Source organism: Prenolepis imparis, unplaced genomic scaffold, assembly GCF_030444845.1.
Source record: "Prenolepis imparis isolate NDT839.2.m4 unplaced genomic scaffold, iyPreImpa1.0 SCAF_1, whole genome shotgun sequence".
Taxonomy (NCBI): domain Eukaryota; kingdom Metazoa; phylum Arthropoda; class Insecta; order Hymenoptera; family Formicidae; genus Prenolepis; species Prenolepis imparis.
In genome coordinates this window covers 20,566,900-20,587,004 of record NW_028141159.1, presented here as the reverse complement: position 1 = coordinate 20,587,004, position 20,105 = coordinate 20,566,900, and the positions used below count along the sequence as shown (strand labels likewise).

Here is a 20,105-nt window from a genome sequence, read left to right as displayed (position 1 = left end):
TTTCACTTTATATTGACAGGTGACAGGTTAGGGTCGGCTAGGCTTTCTTTGTTAGTTATATATATCTTTCTCTCTCGCACTTCCGGTATATTATACCCCAAGCGACGGAGCCAATCAGAAATCGTTACCGCACTGTCTCATCTCTCTTATAGTATCTCTAGAGAGAGCGAGTGTAGATGTGCGCGCTGCGCGGTTGATCGTTGACCTTCAAGTGGCGCTGCCTGCGTCAACGCGATCGCGCGGCGTCGGAATTCGGTGCGCGGAGTGGGGATGGCAGTGGGGGGAGCGGCGCGTCAGCGCGCGCACCCCCCCACCTCGCAACCACACCACGCTACCCCCACCTCGCTACCCCCACCTCGCTACCCCCACCTCGCTACCCCCACTCCGCGCACCGAATTCCGATGCCGCGCGCCGCGCGACGCGCGATCGGCAATTCATTCGGCTGAAATTGGCAATTGGCAACACTATCGCCGCGACCTTTTTCAATCGAGAATTATCGACAAACTTTTTAAAGAGCATTGATTGGCAATATTGGCAATATTAAGAAATTATATATTGTCTATATATTATTATATATTTACATTATGTATTATTATAAATATAATTTAAGCATTGTATTTAGACTCGTAGAAAAATGTGCAAATTCTAGAATAATAAATTGCAATATTTATAAAAAATATGTGAACAATTTCGTTTATTTCTTATTAATTTTTGAATGTTATTTTTATATACAATTGTTTATTACTTATTTCTTGTCGTTTTTATTTACTTATGTATAATTATCTTATAATTTGCATAAATGTTAAACACTACTTTCACTTTATATTGATAGGTGACAGGTTAGGGTCGGCTAGGCTTTCTTTGTTAGTTATATATATCTTTCTGGCACTTCCGGTTATACCCCAAGCGACGGAGCCAATCAGAAATCGTTACCGCACTGTCTCATCTCTGTTATAGTATCTCTAATCCACATAACCCCTTTTTATAGAATAAAAATGTGAAAATTCTCATGTTTATCTTTATTTTTCATTTTAATAAATAAAAAATGCAAAAAAAAATTATAAATAAAAACTGTTTTTGATTTATGTTAGTAAATATTTATATGAAATTTATTTGGAAATTTATTACTAGGCTAAAAACGATAATACGATTGACCTTCTATATATCACACATCGTGAATAACTCACGATGGACTTTATTTATTTACTATTTGGAACGATGAATTAATATTCCAAAATAATCCGGTCGTAAAAGAGATTCTGTTACGATTACGAATACTTACATTGCTTCTGCGATATCGGAAGGTAATATTGTCAGCATGTTTGCTTGCTTTTACGACAAGATGTGCTTTTTTAATGCCTTTCGATAATGGAATTAAATCACGTAAAGTACATGCATTTTTGGAGCTTTTTAATGACAAGTGACAATTCGTTTATTTATGTTGCTTTCATTATACAATATGCAATGAAATGCAATTAGTTGCAATTAATACTTTGAAAGATTGTTCCAATTGTTCTCGCATTACAATATATAACGTTGCACATCTTGTCTAATTGGTTAGGAAAATAATAGCTTAGCCTGAGAGATAATATATATTTTTTAATATTTACTTCTATCTCCTTTATATCTTATCTTATTAAGATACAGTATTATTTTTTGTAAACACTAAAATTTTTAAATACATAAAATAATAAGTAGAACTCAAGCTATTACAATTTTCTTATATTTATTTTCTGATGTTTGATATATCAACTCAGTTATTAATAAGTACACAAAATATGAAAAAAAATATATATTCTTAAATAATTTATTTAAAAAAAGAAACGAACATATATATACAGACTCTACCTTCTCACAATTAGTTAACTTGATCTGATAATTTTGCTTAATCTTTATGACATGTTTTACTATACTTTTCAGCAGCTATGTCTAATGAGGAGCGCTTGAGGAAGCTCTTGTCAGATCTAGGAAAGGCTACCCTTCGTGGAGTCCGAAAGTGTCCAAAATGTGGCACTTACAATGGCTCCCGTGGCCTCTGTTGTAAGAATAAGTATTGTGATGCTGTGTTCAAAGAACCTGGTGAAAAACGGAAATTATCTACAGAGGCATGCAAACTCATCACAGGCTCGTCAGCACAGGTGTTCTCTGTACGAATCAGAGACAAAGGGCCTGATTATCGTGGTTTTGTACAGTTACCTTTAATAAATACCAATGATATTACAACACTCATTTTGCAAACCACTGCATTATGTTTTGTGGACAGTTGCGAGAGAAGTTTTGACACCAGTGTTCTCAAGTGTCATGTAAATGTCTTATATTATAAAGCTTGCATGAAGCTATATTTTTTGTAATTTATATCTTAAATGTTATATTTTTATGTAATGTATATATACATATTTTTTTTAGGAGAAAGATTATTCAGATACTGTGTCTACATGCCAACACATTCAAGCGGCTTTGAAATGCTATGCGGAAGCACAGCCATTAACTTTAAAAAATTCTATTCTGTCATCATTGAATGTAAATAATGAAACGAGACGAGAGATATGGTTGTTAGCAACGGAAACTTCTGGTCCTTTAGTACAAAGAGTCTCAAAGAATATAATGGCAGTGAAATGTAAAGCTTCCCCAAAACATCCGCTAGGTTATCTTCATTTTTCTTTTTTCATTAGTAAATTAAAGGATAGAATTGAGCATCGTTACTTTTGCAGTTGTACTACATTTAAGGTAAGTAATATGTGTTTAGTAATATAACTTTTTAAGTTCAATATTGATGAAAAATAGTAAATATTTGATAAGATTTAATTTTTTAATTAATTATTTGAGCTTTCTTTCTTTAGTATAAATTATACTTTTAGTTGAAGAATATTTTACTAATTATTATTATATTACTAATTATAATTAATCTATTTACAGGGTACGATAAGGACAGGAGGAGAGAAAGTAGATAGCACTTTGTCACAACCAAAACGATGTGTGCACTTTTATGCATGTATTTGTGCTTTTGCTAGCGATCCAAAGTTATCAGAAGAATTTAGTTATTATATAAATCTAGATCAAACACAATTGAGTATAGATAAATCTTTAGCAATTGTACCACAAACTGAAGAAGAAGATAAGATTATTGGAATTGGTAAGATTATATGCATATGTTTTACATTTAAACATTTATTTTATATATCTATTTTTAATGATAATTAATATAAAATTTTAGATCTCGATAGTTTAACCACGGATGAAACTGATACACATCTGTTAATTTTTCGCGATGATACTTTAACTGTACAAAATTTAGACGGAAATAGATTAGATTTAGACTCTATGAATCTAGATTCTTCAATTTTACCACACAGTATTGTTGAAAATATAGAAGTAGAATGTGATCGCAGTTTATTGGACGATAACAACATAATATCACAAGTAAGTTGTTAAAAATAGTTATTTATATTAAGATATAATATCTTTATAATAAAATATTCGAAAATAACTATTTCAATAAGTTTTTGAGAATAATGCAATTTTATTATTACACAGGTTCATAATTTAGAAGTAATTGACCAAAATGCTGTTCCACTGGGAGGAGGAAATACTATAAAAATATTAGATGATCAAGGGACAATTGACACAAAATACAATATACTCAATCAGTGCATATTAAACGATAATAATATAAAAATATTGGATACTAGTACCTTAAAGGTTCTTGATGCAAATACTACAGTTCTGGATGTGAATAATGCAAAACTCATCGATAATAATGCTGTCCTAAATAACAGTGGTGTTAAAATAATTGACAGAAATGCAATAGTGCATTACAATAATAGAAATATAGTGAATTCTGAGAGTATTACGATGCAACCAGTAATTTCGACGAAACGAAAGAGGGATGAGAAACCCACGAACAGCAATAGCTTAAATTTGAACTCGATCGAGTCGAGAAAGACGAAGACAAAATCGCAAATAGCCAAAAAATATCAAAACACTTGCGACGATTTGGACGAGAGTAACACGAGCTTGCCGTTTATTAAGTGGCTCGCATCTATAACCGAACGAATAAATCAGACAATGCATTTCCAATTTGATGGCAAACCCGATCCCCTGGTGTTTCACGTGCCGCAGATATTCTTTGATTGTTTACGCGAACGAATATCATGCGGTGGCAAGAAGAAACGCTTACCGAATTCAACGACGGCGTTTGTTAGAAAAGACGGAGTACCTTTGGGAACATTTACCAAATACACGTGGCAGATCACGAATATTTTGCATGTAAAAAGTATTTTCGAGACACCTTACATACCTCTTGAGATTACGAGAAGTTTCGTGCAGAACGCGGATGGAACATATGAATTATATAAACGAGAGGAGACGGAAATAGATCGTTACAAAAAGACGAATAATAATGCGTTGATTAAGCCGTTAGAGTTGAAAACATATTTGAAAGTGGGTGAGTTGATGCGTCAGAATAAAATTGATCATTAAAGAAGAATCTAAATAATTTATCGAAATTTGTTAAAAATTGAAATAATTTGTCACAGAGTCTGTTATTAATAGAGAAGGAAATATTGGTGGATAATTTTTATTTATAATATGTGCTCCACATATATATTGTTTTCTGTTTTAGGAAATACTTCTCCAAATCAAGTCGAACCTACACCATTTCTGATAGAATGGATACCGGATATCTTGCCAATTTCAAAGATAGGTGAGCTTAGGATAAGGTTCGAATTCGGCCACGTAAAAAATGAAACTAGTCATAAATGGAGGAAAATTGCTCTTTCTAAAAATTATTAAAGCTTTCACTTTCGAAATATCAATTTTTTAAGAAATTTTCACTTTTTTATCATGAATATTTAAAGAATATCTGATCACTAAGAAATTACGAGAGAGAAACAAATATTAAATGTGCAACACTTAATTTTAGAATGATTAATAGAATGACTGTCTATTGAGGGTCGCAAACCCAATGTTAAATAAATTATATTGATGGAAATAAGTTATTTTTAAGAAATAAGTAAATTTTAACTGAACTATATACTCATTGATTAAACAGATGATAAGCATAATATCTCTCTGTAGCGCAAACATTAACTAACATTTTAAATTACTAATTCAAAGACTGATATGTAATTATTGCAGTAATACATATAGTTTGATCTATAAAACATTAATATTGTTTTATAATTACTGAAAATTGCAATCTTTTTTGGTTATTGTATTACTTATGTAGTGATACATAATTGCCAAGTCAGTTGTCCTGTCAACTACTTACTATATAGTTTTCACAGATATTTACATTTTTAATTTATTTTAATGAAAAGAATGTTGCGCGCAAGTATCACTATTATAAATTGTTAATATTAACACATGCGCTTTATGCTGTAGCGTTTGAAATATTGTGATATATATATATTGTAAAAATATATATATATATACTTTATAAATTATAATTTATATATATATACATATATATATATATATATATATATATATATACTTTAAATTTTATGTTATACATATGTAAAAAGCATGTATTTATATTATTTAACAACATTGGCTTCTGTGAATATGTTATATTTGAATTTGAAAATAAATTATATATAAAAGTATAGTATATATAAGTTACATATATATTATATACTACGTATATATATATGAAATTTTATCATAAATACATATTAAATATATATAATTAATCTTTCGTATTATCTATTTTTCATATATATAATAGATAAAATTTTTTAAATCCCAGATAAATTCCATTTATAATTTTTAGTTATAATAATTGTATAAGTATAATTTCAATATTTTCTTAAAGTTATTACTTATTTTTCTTTAGAAATAAACTAATCTTTTTTTTATTATCTATTTTCCATATATATAAAATAGATTAAATTTTTCAAATTCCAGATAAATTTCTAGTTTATAATTTATAATAATTGTATATAAGTATAATTGCAATATTCTTAAAGTTATTGTTTATCTTTCTTCAGAAATGAACAGCTCTAAAATTGAATAATGTTATCGAATTAAATAAAAAAAAAAGATAGCTTATAAAATTTTTGATGAATTTACATGAATGCATAATGCATAAAGAAATTGACCAATCAAGTGTCTAATATATAGGCAGCCATATTGCTACCCTCTATTCGTATTAGACGAATGATTGGTTGATTCTTTTGTGCACATGCGCGTTATGCTAATTCATGCGGATAGGCCCTAATAGTAGTACCGCTTCTATAACTTCGTATTCTATATTCGCGCGTATTCGGAAGATTGCCGCGTAAAGTGTCGCGTAAAATGTCTGCCGTTTCGTCCGCGAGAAGTTTGAAGAAGAAATCCAACGAAATTAATCTCTTGGAGCTGCCATCGCATCTTCATTCATTGCAAAATATCAATTTAAGAATGCATCGAGTAAGATATGTCGATATCATAAGTATATTCTCCTTTCAATTCCGATAACCTAAGCTCGAAAATATTTGACGAGAGAGAGAAACAAAAAATCTTATTAATCTTTCTTAATTTCTTGATTTTCTCAGGCTAAGCGGCTTCGAAGAGCACTAATAATAGCTTCTTCAACGGCACACATCGAGGTAATTGTAAATCTAAAAGCGGTTAAATCAGCCTCGTACAACGATATAAGTAAGTCCGGTTGAATATTATTTTTAATATTAAAAAATTATTAATTTATTATTATGAATTCGCTGCATTAATTAGGATCGCACGCGTTCCGGTATTTCTATATTTTCTTGATTTAGGCCTCGTACAACAATATAAATAAATCCTGAATATTATTTTTATATTAAAAAATTATTAATTTATTATTATTAATTCGCTGCGTTCCGATATTTTCATATTTTCCTGATTTGGATATCGCATAATTATTGCAAATAAAAAATGCGATTCCATTTTTTATAAAATTCTGTTTCTATCCTTTATAATAAAATATTATAAATTTTATCCGTTGCGATTGGCTCGCACATACACATGGAATCGTTGATACTTTTGATACTTCGAGAATCGCAACATTGATTGTCGATATATCTCGAATCGTGCCGCCATTTGCTTTGTGTGTATACATTCACAAATGTACTATTTACAAGTGAATCTCACGCGCGAAGATATCTATCTTACAAAGTGTTTGTCCTGTAAAAAACGTATAATTATTATTGCGTCCATCAATACATATATATGTATTACTCAACTATCGGCGATTCGTTTTTATCAAAATATTGAGGTAAATATTATCCCAATTATTTTCTCTCCGAGGTACAGTAAAAGTGTAATTGGTGCAGGATCGTCGTCGTAAACACGCGACACCTACACTTGATCGATGCCTGTGCGTTTTTAGCTGACATAATTTTCTTACGTCACTCGCGACTGACATCGCCACAGCAAAGTGTGGTGAATTGAGATTTTTCTCGATTTTTGAAACGTCATCGACGCGATTTCGCACCATCGGATCGGTCGCGGTTTTGTGTCCCCCGGGTGGGAGTTTCTCGCGGCCGGAAGCGCGCGTCGCCGGAAGTCAACTCTGACGTAGTAGGTCGAGCGAGGAAGCGTATACTTCCATTTTCTCGAGCCTCACGACGAAGAGGAACACGTGCTTCGTCGCCGGTCGCCGCAGACACGACACGCATTTTGCGCTCGTGCGAGAAATCGCCGTGAGTGATTTCTCCTTCAAGCGACTCTTCTGCGCCGCCCGTGCTTCGTCGTCTCTCGCCATCCTCGACGCACGACAGGAAAGTTAAAGGATGAATCCTGAGAAGCTCAAGAAGCTGCAGGCCCAGGTCCGAATCGGCGGCAAGGGCACACCCCGACGCAAGAAGAAGGTGAGTGCGAGTAAAATTGTCTCTGCGAAAATCTCATTTCGTCATTTCGACGCGATATATCGCTGACATTGTCCTTACTTTGATGATTTTCACTCCGGAGCGATCAGCAGGCGCGTGACAACGCGAGATTCTATTTTAAGAACAATGAATGCGGAATTGATTAGTTGTTTGCTTCTCTTTTTGCATTTTGCCTTGTTTTGCAACGCATAAAGATTCGTTTACAAAACGGAATTAAGTCTTCTTGATGTAATTATTTTCTACTCTTGACTCGTAGAAGTAGATAAACATTAATTTTGATATTAATCGAAGAACAATCATACTACATGGATTCTAATTAAATATATTGAAAAGGAAGGAAGTAACATATGCACACACTATATATGGAAAGAGTGTTAAGTAAAGCGCTAACATTTTCTTTAATTCATTGCTGAGAATAGAATATTGTCGTTTTCGTGTTTTTCTTTCACTTGTCACTTTTGCAGGTTGTACACGCAACTGCTGCCACAGATGACAAAAAGTTACAGAGTTGTTTAAAGAAGCTTTCTGTAAATACAATCCCAGGCATAGAAGAAGTTAATATGATCAAAGATGACGGAACAGTCATTCACTTTAATAATCCAAAAGCCCAGGCCAGTCTGTCCGCTAACACATTCGCCATCACCGGCCATGGAGAAAATAAACAGATAACTGAGATGTTACCAGGAATATTGAGTCAACTTGGCCCCGAGGGTCTGACACAGTTGAAACGATTAGCAAGTACAGTCGCTGGCAGTGCAGTCGGTAAAGCCACATTGGAAGAGGACGATGAGGTGCCTGATTTAGTGGAGAACTTTGATGAAGCCAGCAAAGAGGAGGTAAATACATAATTAAAATATTGCCTGATAACATTATATATAAAATGTTAAAATAATGCAATATTATTATATATATTTATCAATTTCTAGTGATTATACATATTTCTGTGTAAATATATATATGTATTATATTATTATTTCTAAATTATATTCTCTATTTGGATGTTACTTTACTATTTTAACAATAATATAAAAATATCATCACAGATAAGTTAAAATTATTTCACATAATACATAACTTGTACAAATTAATAAAATAAATATAAAAGTAATGTAAAGCAAAATATCATATTTAATACAAAATAAGATTGAATTATTCTATTGTTTTGTAGTATTTAAAATATATAAATCTTTTATTTAAAATATTTTAAGGTTGCTCCAAAAAAAGAAGTAGATGAAAATGATAAACCCAATGGCGAGAAGAAAGATGCCATTATTATTGAAGAGAAGAAAGAAGCTCCACTAGCTACATCTGAGGCTTAAGGAAAAGATTATTGAGGTGATGATTCATATATAAATAATTATATTTATATTTTCATGTATATACTCTAATTTGATAGTAAAATAAAATTTAGTCCATACTAATTTAAGAAATCTGAAATTTAATATGCGATTTTGCTTTTCTTTTTTTCAGATGTTTCATACAACAGTTAAAGTTGTAATTGATGAGTCGAGAGAAACGCGAGTTGCAAAAGCAATGAAGCATACCTATACATACGTTATAGATACTTGACATAAACCCTATAATACTTGATAATATAAGTAACAGTTGACAAGAAATAAATAAGCTGTTACAAAAATCAAAAAGATTTTCCAACGATATTACTTTATTATTTTGGTGCTACCACTAAAAATAATCTTTGCTTCGAATTTAGAAATGTTCTTATTCACCCCCGAATTAATATCGTGTGACGCTTTAACTGTTTAAGATGTCAATGCGACTTGAGCATGTAGCTCAATCACAGAATTATAACAAAGAATTAATATGCTATGAATTTTGTTATTAATACATTGATAGAAATGCATGTGCAAACTTCTTTTTTTCAGAAATTACATTGAATTTTATGTAATTATGTTACATTGAATTTTTATTTTATCCTAATCAAGTAAGATATAAGTAATAGAATATAAATTAATAGAATAAAAGAAAAATTTGATCAAGATGAATTACATAAAACATTAATCTAATCTGCAATGATGTTACATATGCAGAATGTCCCATTTCTATCATATTTTTACTTGCGTATGTTTTGATTGATGAATTTGATTTCTAGCAAAAACTTTAATATTAAAATTTGACAATTTTTAATATCAATTAATAATTACAACAAACTGAAATGTTTTATATTTAATAATATATTGTGTTCTAAAAATATAAAGACTAATTTCACATTCATGAAAAGTAAGATGAGCGAAGGACGATACGACAAAACATTTTGTATGAGACATTCTGTATAAAATATGAAAATTTATATAGAAAATAAGAGGAGCAAAAATAAAGTGGTATAATTGATATACTTCTATTTCAATTAAATAAAATTTATAATTTTGCAAAAACGCAAAAACTTTTGCAACATCCAGCTCGGAAATTGTAATATTTTGTAATGTAATTTACCTATTCTATCCTATAATAAATTCATTTGCTGGAAGCGCGGTTTTCTACTTAAAAATTTCGCATTTTTCGATGCATTGTACGATATGATGGCAATCTGTCGATGTTTATATTTTCATTTATAGCCTAGCTCTGTAAGAATAGTTGTAATATGGAAAATATATAAAAAAAATAAGCTGTATACACACCTGTTCTAATTTAATGCACTTTTTTATCTCGGCACAATTTTGCACCTTTTCCTATTGTGCACCTATTTTATATACATATATATGTATAAATTCAAAAAAATGTTACCTAAACGCTTTTTTGAGATAATCTTTTTTCATCAATATTTTCTGTCGTATGTTTATGTTTATCTTATTGTCTTTATATGGTGTCATGTATTTATTTCCATCCTTTTGTAATATCAACAAATCTGTTTTACATGAATTTAAATAATTCTTATTTTTCATCTAAAAAGTTTTCTCATTTGATTAGTTTCTACTTATTTATAATAAAATGCTATATAAATATGTATAATAGATGTATGTACAAGATAAAAGCATAAAAAAATTTTTATTAAATATATGTTTGTTAAGATGTTAATCTATTAGTTACAACATTAAGGGCCAATTTGACCAACTCTGATTAACTTTAATCGATGATTAAACTATATCTTTGTCTCTTTTTTAAGAATGTATCTGAAAAGAGACAAAGATATAGTTTAATCGTCGATTAAAGTTAATCAGAGTTGATCGAAGTGGCCCTAAGTATTCTAAACATTAAAAAAGATTTAACATGTGATTAGTAAATTCATTTGTAAGTATTTTTTGCTTATTATTAGTTAATTTAATATTGTATTAACTATAAATTACCATGAATATAAATAAGTTAAGAAAAGGAAAGATATCTATCACTTTTAATATATACAGGATGTTCCCATGTTAAATGATCAACATTTATTAGTATGTTAAAAAAAACAGTTGCTTTAAACAATTAGGAGCTCTTCGTTAACTTACTGGATTGTGAACTAGCACTGGCGGGTACCGACTTATCTTCTAATCTTCGATTAATGCAGAAGGTCTGCGATCTCGCTTTCTCGCGAGATTCCACGTGCTTATATGCTCGTTGAATTCTTCTCCGATCCACATCTCCGAAACCTAGACGCGGATTCTTGTATTGTTGCTTTATTAGACATTTCGTAATATAACGTACCTTTATAATTATAAATTTATATATGCTCCAACGACAGGCTCCTCCTTCGTTGTGAACTTTCGATTATGTTCCTTCGTTATGACTATAAACATTAAAAGAGACTCTGATAGACTGCTTATAAGATAGTGGGGGGTATCCTTCTGGGCTACGATCCAAAATTTACTTCTTGGAGCAGAGTAGTCTTTGATTGACCAATTAGGTCAAAAGAAACACAAATTTCTTTGTTCTGATTGGTCACAAATAAGCTACTCTACTCCAAGGAGTAAATTTTGGAACGTAATCCTGAGGGAAAACTCATTCCATGTTAAGGTGCTTTTACATGGTAGCATCAAGCGTCAAGCATTTCTTTAAGAAACGCGTTTCTTCGCAGATGCTCGACGCTCGATGCTACCATGTAAAAGCACCTTATGAATACACCTTATGAATACAATTTATGTAAATATTTAATAGATTTGCAACTGTAAAGCAATAATGGAAAAGGAAGGAAGGGAAAAGGAAAAAGCTTTTCCTTTCTCCTATTTTTTAATCTGTAAAAGAAAGATATTTTTGTAAAGAAAAGATACTTTTAAGTGAAAAGAAAATTTTTGATATAAAAATTAATATGCATATACTTATCTTTTTTCGTCGATTAAAATTTTTAAAATTTTGAATTCTTCTGAACTTTAAACATTTTTATGAAAATACATTTTCTTGATTTGCTGGAAAATACGTAATTACAATGAATTTTTGCAAGATATATACAAAATGACAACTTAATTTCTTATTACATATATGTACAGAAAAGAGACGCAATAATAATAATTTTAGAAAATACCGATTTGATACCTATATTGCTTGTTTGTGTGGATCGAAAAGGGTGAAATGAAACTAGGCTAACAATAAGTGGAAATGTCAGATGATCGTTCTCGCATTCTGTCATCATGATATTTATTTTAGAATGTTCGTAATTTCGTTCGTCGATTTATGATTATGCGCTAGCATACGATTTTGAGTTCGAGGTCATACATAAAAAGTTTACGATCTACTATGTACAGAGTAAAGAGTGTGTGTTACGTTGACTGCGTGTGTGCTCAGTTATATATACCAGAGAATTATATTTATTACGATATTCGTTTAGATTTCGATCTAAGAAGAAAAAGTAATCGATTGTGTTACGCATAAAGTACCATCTTCTTTATGATTCGCTCATATTAAAAAACTAAAACTTATCATTTTTGTTATATAATCTGAAGCGGAAAAATAATGAAATTCCTCTAGTATCAAAAATATCTCGATAAAATTATGTTTCTATCGTGTAAAATTCACGTGTCCCATCAATATTATCAAATCTTTTGGATACAACTCATTTTGAACGGATATGCGTCGTCTTGTTTATTATTAATCATAATAATGATTGTTAATTTATTAATAATCGTACGCAGGGCCCTCGCTCCTCCAGATCAAATTCTAATGATACATTTTTCGATAGATATAAGCTCCTTTTCTCTTTATTAAAAGATCAGTACTCTGCATTTTCTATTTTCGAAGACGAGATTTAGAGTAAATCTCAGGAATCACAGAATATTGAGAGTGATTCCCCCAATTATTTTTTTCTGAAATTTTACTATCGCTATCGAGAGTAAAGCTCTCAGAAGACATTCGCTTCATTCGTTCGACATTCGTTCTCTCTCAACGTATTAATACGCATATACATTTATTCCTAAACATCGTATTTCGGGGAGCTAGACGACGACATCGATGATGCATCTTGATTACTGCATTTATCATTTATATATATAATTGTGACACTTTATTCGCGTAACAACTTGTTTTAAAGAGGAAATGTCGCGCGTTAGTTTCCCTAGCCTCTCTCCCCAAATTCTCATCTCTACGTTCATAATGATTGTACACATATGTTTCGCCGACGATGATTCATGACTATTACGTTATGAATTATATACATCGAACATTTTACTTTTTTTTCTTTTTTTTCAAGTGAACATATAAATTTTTCCCGCGATGTCGCGTCTGTGCGTCTCGCGCATGCATGTGCGGATTTTCGATTCTTTTTTTTCTGTCTGTCGATCCCTTAATCGTATTAAGCCCTTTCGCGCGATGTAGTTTTATCGCGTTGCGCTTCTCTTTTTGATTTTTCGTTCAAGAATGGAACGAGCAATGAATAACGAAAGCTCGTTATTATACCGTGAAGAGTTATCACATTTACGTCTCTGCTAATTAACACGATTGATATAAATCGCACCCCATTGTGAGTTTTGAAAAAGTGATTAAGCTTACAATTAGCGCGGAAATCTTTATATTTTCGCCTTTTGTTTAAATTCGTATATTAATTTTCTAAATTAATTCAGATTATTATTGTAATTAAGATTGATTTCATTATTACACATTTAAATATTAAATTTAATTTAATAAGACAATTAATGAGAATTTATTGTTAGAGTTTATATAGAACATTAATTTTTAGAAAAAAATAAGATTAAAAATATTGTCAAAATAAAAAAATAAGCTTTGCTTATTCAAAAAGAATTAAGAGGCCCACCGACACGAATTCTCGAAATTATGATAATTCGACATCTTCTCTGATATTCTGATCCTTTAATACATTTTTGATTTACGATACAAATAGGTTGCTTAACAAACATTTAGGATTGTCTAGCTAGTGATAGGTCCCCTCACATGACTGCAAATGACAGTAGTTTAATGCGCAATGGAATGTGTAGCATATATCACGCTCGAAACGTGGCTTACATGATTAGTAAAGTTACCTCGTTACGTATATCTATTGCCGTTAGAGTTGGAAAGATTTGTTTTAGCACCAAGTGTATTTCACACGATATATAAAGAGAGATACTTATATCATTTATATTTATATTTCACGTATGACGTGGGACGTTGCTGTGAAGAGATAAAGCATATAGGCGCGTTATATGCATTTATGCGCGAAATTGATGAAACGCTTCGAAAATTCCATAACATTTTTTTTTAAGTGGCACACGAATATAAAAAGAAATTTTTGCAGATTGTACGTTGTGAAAAGAATGCAAATAATATTTCTAAATCAATATATATTAGATTCAATAATTAGAGATATATTCTTATAACAATTTTATCTTTTAATTAATAATGTTTTTGAAATTTTAAAAGCATTTAATCAATTTCGCTAATTATTGTAGGTATTGTGTGTTTTTTTTTAAATCTCGGAAGAGTATCGATTTCCTCTCATTTTCTAAATAATTTTAAGTAACGCGATTTTGCAATCTGACGCATTATATCTTAACACAAGAAATTTAAGATTCTTAAGATAATTTGATAAATTTAACACGTTGACTGTCAACGCCTAAAGTGATAATTCAATCCAAAGCCAATAAGAAATATTTCTATTCTATTATAGATTTGTTATTAATATTTCTTGCTTTATATATGTATAGTTATCACAAAAATTGTTGAAATATTATTCTTAGAAATACAGATAGGAAAAAGAGAGAAAGAGAAAGGGAGGGAGAGAAAGAGAGAATTTATTTGTGCGCGTCAGGCCATGCGTATTAATTTAACATTAATTAATGTGTGTATTTTTAAAGTTTGACATCAATATTATGCACATGACAGACAACATGTTAAGTGACAAAACGTTCAAATGGCTTCCTCAACACACGTATCTATGAAGATACAATTTGAAAATGAGAGAGTCAGGAAAAGCTTTCGCGCTTTTGGTACATCGTGAACGATTCCAACTTCGATCGATCGCGTGGAATTTTGGATAGTGTCGCCCGTCGTTATCTCGTTACCTCTCTAAAAAAAAAATCAAATTAAACCCTCGTTCTCTCCTACGGCCCGTGCAATTTCGATATTGGCCTTGGCTTATCCACGTCGATCTGGCGTGGCGATTATCGCGAGAAAACACTCGCGTGCCGCACGATCGTGATTACGCGAGTCTCGAATTTATCGTGAGCCAACTGCTCGCGAGCCGGGACGTTCGACTTGAGATTTTGCGTCGGATTTCAGGACTTGATTCGACCCCAATCAAAATCAAACTAGCTCTAACTACTCGTAATGTCTTGCAAATTTCATTGCTGCCGTCTTGCCTACACGCAAGACTCGCCACCGCGCTATATCCATCTATCGATACACACGTATATACACACGTATATACACACGTATATACACACATACATACACGTGCACGCATACACGCGTAGACACACACGTTTGTTGCGGCTTCGATGCGAGTTACCTCGTACAATATAATGCATTTCGAGCGGTTCGGCACCTTGTCGCTTCGCATAACTTGGATCAATGTTTTCAAAGGAATTTGCCCTCTCTTTCATTCCTCTGTCCTTGTAGCTCCTTCGCCTCTTTCAGCGAACACTCTCGATTGTACCCAAAATAGGGTAAACACACACAGTATAAGCGTGCTAGGCTTTTCGGAGCACCCTATTGTTTGGAACGAGATTATTGAATGCCGATTTTCTCATTTTTCACATGTGTGACGGATAAACTTGTTAACTTATAAATAATAAAGAAAAACATATGCATGTATGTATAGATAAAAAGATATTTGCATACTTTATCTTTTGGGATAATCTTATATGAGAAAAAAAAATATTGCTGCAAAGTATTTCTTTCTAGCAAAATTAATAATTTTTCTTTATAGAAAAAAAAATATAAAGAATAAAATAACTAAAAGCCACTTATCTTTCTATAATAACATAATTAATTTCTATATTACAAATAAATATTACAAATGATACAATTTTTAGCAATGTTTTTTCTTTTCGTATAAAATTGTTTGATGAAGAATACGGTATGCCCATATCTTTTTTGGATCATTGTAAATATTTATGATTGCTTCGGACTGTTGCTCTAATATATATATTTTAATTTTATAAATTTTATAAAGAAGATTATATATTTGTAATAATAACGCAATTTTTCAATGGCTCGGTATAATTTATGTTTAAGAATGAGAAATAGAATAGGCAACATTATAAAATCTATTTTAACATAAAATATTAATTTTATAATCTTTTTTTTTTATTAGACAATCTCGCCTGTTGTATAAACGGATAATTCTCGGAAATATCTCGATAACATAGCACGCAATTAAGTTCTGTCGGTTTAATTTTTTTCAACAGTTGCTTTTATTAAATAGAGTGGTTTGCGAAGGTCGAGGAAACTCTGAGAGAAAATGTAATCTCACTTCTATATACCATTTAAATAGGAACAATTTATGATTGTTGACGCTGCTCGATTACTCTTTATTTTTCCGTTTAACGAAATGGGAACACCACAAAGGAATCAGTGGGAAATACATTAGAGAGTCTTTGTCTGGATAGCTTCGCTACTCCGTATTATATACCGAGTAACTCGGTAGTAACCGATTGTATTTTCCAAGTCAGCGATTAAATTGATTGTAGTAAACGACCGCGAACTTCTCGGGAGAACACATCACATCCTTTCGCGACGCGAACTTTTAATGCAATTTCCTTTGTGGTGCTTTTATTTCACCGGACCACGTGACAAATATACATAGAGAGCACAGATTTTCTCTCTCTTTCTTTCTACCTACTTCTACTCCTTCTATCTATCTATCTCTCTGGCCATATTGGAGTCCGAAGCTTCGGTTATCGATTGTCAGCAACGATGACAATGTAGAAAATTCAATCTCGCTCGCTGTCGTCGTTTCGTTGGCGTCTCCGTGGAGAATAAAATTCGAGTTCGGATATACGAACAGGTCCCTTCTCTATTCCCCCATCCCTCCAACCCCTTTTTCTTCTTTGATTGTCCAGTACGACGCGATTGTTTGCGCGATCGTTTGTCCGCATCCAAGTTGCGCAATGTTTATACGAATCAATCAATTTCCTCGGTTTATTGGATCGTTGACTTTGTTCTAAAAATTACGGTTTTGTACGGTTGACTGGTTATAATATAATTATATAGTTATTTTAGCATTTTCGCGTATTAATTTAGCTGGTCCAATATTTGCTGGTAAATATAAATGCAATCGATATAATCATATCGTCAATATATCTTAATCGAGAGAGAAGAAACGAGACTGAAAATAGATTGAAAATCATGATCTTTTTATAATCCTTTATTTATTCCAATCCTTAATTACGAAATTGAAGAGAAAGAGATGGGAAAATAAACTAATAGAAATTATAAAATATTATAATCAATAATTATAATCTTTATATTTTATATTATTTGTACTCTTATAAAATTGGAACCGTTCAATTGGCGAATAAATAAATAAATAAATAAATAAATAATTAAAATGACGCAAATAAAATTTCTATTGTTTGACATTTGACATCGATATGTTTGTTTTACTGGAATTTATGTGGGATTATTACAACTGACGAGATTCGCATAACATGGTGACCGCGATTTCCACATCGTAAATCTTTATTGCATAAATCTTTATATACGCGAGAACGCGTTCCCCGACGATAATATCCCCATCTATCGCGCGTTAAACCTCTTTTATTTTCTTTCCCGAGATATAATTACAATTTCTCGTAACGATTAATTGTCACATTTTATTGCGCACCATCTGCTCGCAGAACTCGTGTTTGCTCGACCTTAACGATCTTTTTCTCTTTTATGTCAATGTGAGAACAACGGATTTCGACGATTCTGTCGAACAGTTGCACGTTACATCGTAAATTACTTGCGGTTCAAGAAATCAAAAAGCGGGAGATGTCGTTTTACAAATAATGTGTTTTTTTTTTGTTGAATTAATCACGTGTGATTCGTGTGTCATAATTATATTATAATTTCAACTAGAATCATATATAAAGCGCACTTTGAGCGATCTTTGTAACTCGCAACAGAATTATATTTAATTCAGAGAAACGTTTGAAGAATCTGAACACATTCATACATCATATATTTAAAAAACATATCATGATACACGGCACGTAAAAAATTGTATCTCCCGCATTCTATCGCGAATTATAGATTGTCTAAAGAGTACTTAATAATAGCTTTTTACACTTTTTTTTTTCATTCGATTGTTTAATTCACAGATTATTTATATGTTTTTTTTTTTTATATTGAAGAGCTTATTTGGGAATCACATTTAAATTCTTCACTTTTAAATAACAATAAAATATTTCATAAATGTATGAGCTTTAAATGTATTTATGAATTTGTATGAGTTTTTCATAACACATCATATATATTTTCATTTTTTTAAAAAGTATGAATTTAAGATCATATGAAAATAAGCTCTTCAATTACCTTCGGTGCGAATAAATTCGAGTTTAAATCAATGAAATTTAACGAGAATATTTTTCTCGCGACCGGAAATCGCTCCTCGACCTCGACGAGTCACACACTGTCAGTTCTTACATGAGGTTTTGAATTTATCAGCGCGATCGTCATCGCGCACAATAAAGCTATATCTACCTCTCTCTTTCTCTCTCGGCCGGTCTGTTAACAACGTTAAGATCACACAAGCGGTCCAGCGCTGTAGATCGAATTATAGAAGGATCTCTCGAGAGACGTCCTTGCGCGACGCGCTCGTCACGCGATCGCGGAATGAAAACCGTCCCGTCAGCCTCTCGGGACGACGACGATGACGCGCGACATCGTCCCCGCGATCCTCATCGATCGCGATCGATCACAAAAGAATCTCGTTTTGTGTGCCGGTGAGATCGACGGCGACATGGAGGGGCTCGATGCAGCAGGACGGCGGTTTCCGTCGAATATTACAATCCTCGACGATCGACGAGGAATGCTCCTCGGATCATAGGAAGCTCTCGTCGGGTGCCCCGACGATGTCCACCGACTCGACGACGCCCTGATTGCCGTCGTCGTAGTGCTCCGCGCTCTCGGCGCTTTCCGCACCTCCGCCACCGCCGTAGCCATATCCGCTGCAGGCGGCCTTGATCTCGTAGTTATTAACCGGATCGCCATACTGGCTCTGATAGAATTCCTCGCGCATCATATGATTGAGATTGCTGCAGCGGAAGAAGAGTATCTCGCGGAAAGGCTTGCGGAAGTCCTTGTTGAGGATCGCGTAGATGATCGGGTTCAGCAGACTGTTGCAATAGCCGAGCCAGAGGAAGAGACCCGAGAGGAAAGCCGGAATGGCGTCCTGGTCCTGGAGGAATGGTCTGACCAGCGCCAGCACGAAGAATGGCAACCAGCAACCGATGAACGCGCCCATGATGATGCCCAGGGTGGTGCTGGCTTTTCGCTCCTTCGCCAGATGAAAGCGCAGCTTCTTCTGATGCGGCGAGTTTGTGACGCTACATGTGCTGTTCAGGTGATTGCGCACGAGCGTCGTCGTCGTCGTCATTTGCTTCGTCGTCGACGACGTCATCGAAGGTGTTGTCGCCGTCGATAGCACCGGCTTCTCGATCCTCTGCAGCATCGGGCACTGCGACTCGTTGCTCTTGCGCGGCCCGCCGGCAAAGCATCGAACTGCATGTCCGCTGCACTGTAACAGAAAAATCCGGCGAACGTTATTTATGTCGACGTTAAAAGGAAAAAAGAAAATATTCTAGTGTCAATTGTGTGATTTTCGGCATGCGAGGTCTACTTTTAGAAAATATTATTCCTGTCGCCTTATACACACATTCAGTTGAGAGTTAAAACTCCATGCAGATGACA

General features: G+C 32.8%; 4 protein-coding genes across 8 annotated transcripts in view; 3 read left to right on the top strand and 1 right to left on the bottom strand.

The window, feature by feature from the left end:
* The first annotated feature begins 1,084 nt into the window (after positions 1-1,084).
* On the top strand, positions 1,085-5,389 carry LOC145935624 (uncharacterized protein C2orf42). Of its 2 annotated transcripts, none has more exons than XM_083037116.1 (7): positions 1,085-1,304; positions 1,921-2,303; positions 2,407-2,727; positions 2,917-3,133; positions 3,215-3,420; positions 3,535-4,444; positions 4,622-5,389. In XM_083037116.1, the coding sequence occupies exons 2-7, from the start codon at positions 1,926-1,928 to the stop codon at positions 4,789-4,791; spliced, it is 2,202 nt and encodes a 733-aa protein (XP_082893242.1). In that variant the 5' UTR covers positions 1,085-1,304; positions 1,921-1,925; the 3' UTR covers positions 4,792-5,389. The 2 variants fall into 2 exon arrangements, with proteins under 2 accessions (XP_082893242.1, XP_082893237.1); XM_083037111.1 differs by having other exon boundaries at positions 1,086-1,304; positions 1,924-2,303.
* Positions 5,390-6,281: 892 nt separating this feature from the next.
* The window catches only part of LOC145935620 (uncharacterized), a 39,525-nt gene continuing 25,701 nt past the window's right edge, over positions 6,282-20,105 (top strand). The window contains exons 1-2 of the mRNA XM_083037107.1: positions 6,282-6,411; positions 6,537-6,639. Coding sequence (XP_082893233.1) covers positions 6,298-6,411; positions 6,537-6,639 — 217 coding nt within the window. The 5' untranslated portion in view covers positions 6,282-6,297. The remainder of the gene's footprint in view (positions 6,412-6,536; positions 6,640-20,105) is intronic.
* On the top strand, positions 7,400-10,476 carry Bic (bicaudal). Its single transcript, XM_083037100.1, has 4 exons — positions 7,400-7,829; positions 8,312-8,683; positions 9,056-9,182; positions 9,318-10,476. The coding sequence occupies exons 1-3, from the start codon at positions 7,752-7,754 to the stop codon at positions 9,164-9,166; spliced, it is 561 nt and encodes a 186-aa protein (XP_082893226.1). The 5' UTR covers positions 7,400-7,751; the 3' UTR covers positions 9,167-9,182; positions 9,318-10,476.
* 5-ht7 (5-hydroxytryptamine receptor 7) overlaps positions 12,347-20,105 on the bottom strand; it is a 114,392-nt gene continuing 106,633 nt past the window's right edge. For all 4 annotated transcript variants that reach the window (XM_083037074.1, XM_083037081.1, XM_083037077.1 and 1 more), the window contains one exon: positions 12,347-19,932. In XM_083037074.1, the coding sequence (XP_082893200.1) occupies positions 19,237-19,932 (696 nt within the window). In that variant the 3' untranslated portion in view covers positions 12,347-19,236. The remainder of the gene's footprint in view (positions 19,933-20,105) is intronic.

Excerpts from the sequence above, each read along its gene's own strand:
- LOC145935624 (XM_083037116.1), top strand. The coding sequence starts at position 1,926 with ATGTCTAATGAGGAGCGCTTGAGGAAGCTCTTGTCAGATCTAGGAAAG. Across the intron at positions 2,728-2,916 it reads GCAGTTGTACTACATTTAAG|GGTACGATAAGGACAGGAGG; the intron begins GTAAGTAATATG and ends ATCTATTTACAG. Across the intron at positions 4,445-4,621 it reads GAAAACATATTTGAAAGTGG|GAAATACTTCTCCAAATCAA; the intron begins GTGAGTTGATGC and ends TTTCTGTTTTAG.
- Bic (XM_083037100.1), top strand. The coding sequence starts at position 7,752 with ATGAATCCTGAGAAGCTCAAGAAGCTGCAGGCCCAGGTCCGAATCGGC. Across the intron at positions 7,830-8,311 it reads CACCCCGACGCAAGAAGAAG|GTTGTACACGCAACTGCTGC; the intron begins GTGAGTGCGAGT and ends TCACTTTTGCAG. Across the intron at positions 8,684-9,055 it reads ATGAAGCCAGCAAAGAGGAG|GTTGCTCCAAAAAAAGAAGT; the intron begins GTAAATACATAA and ends AAATATTTTAAG.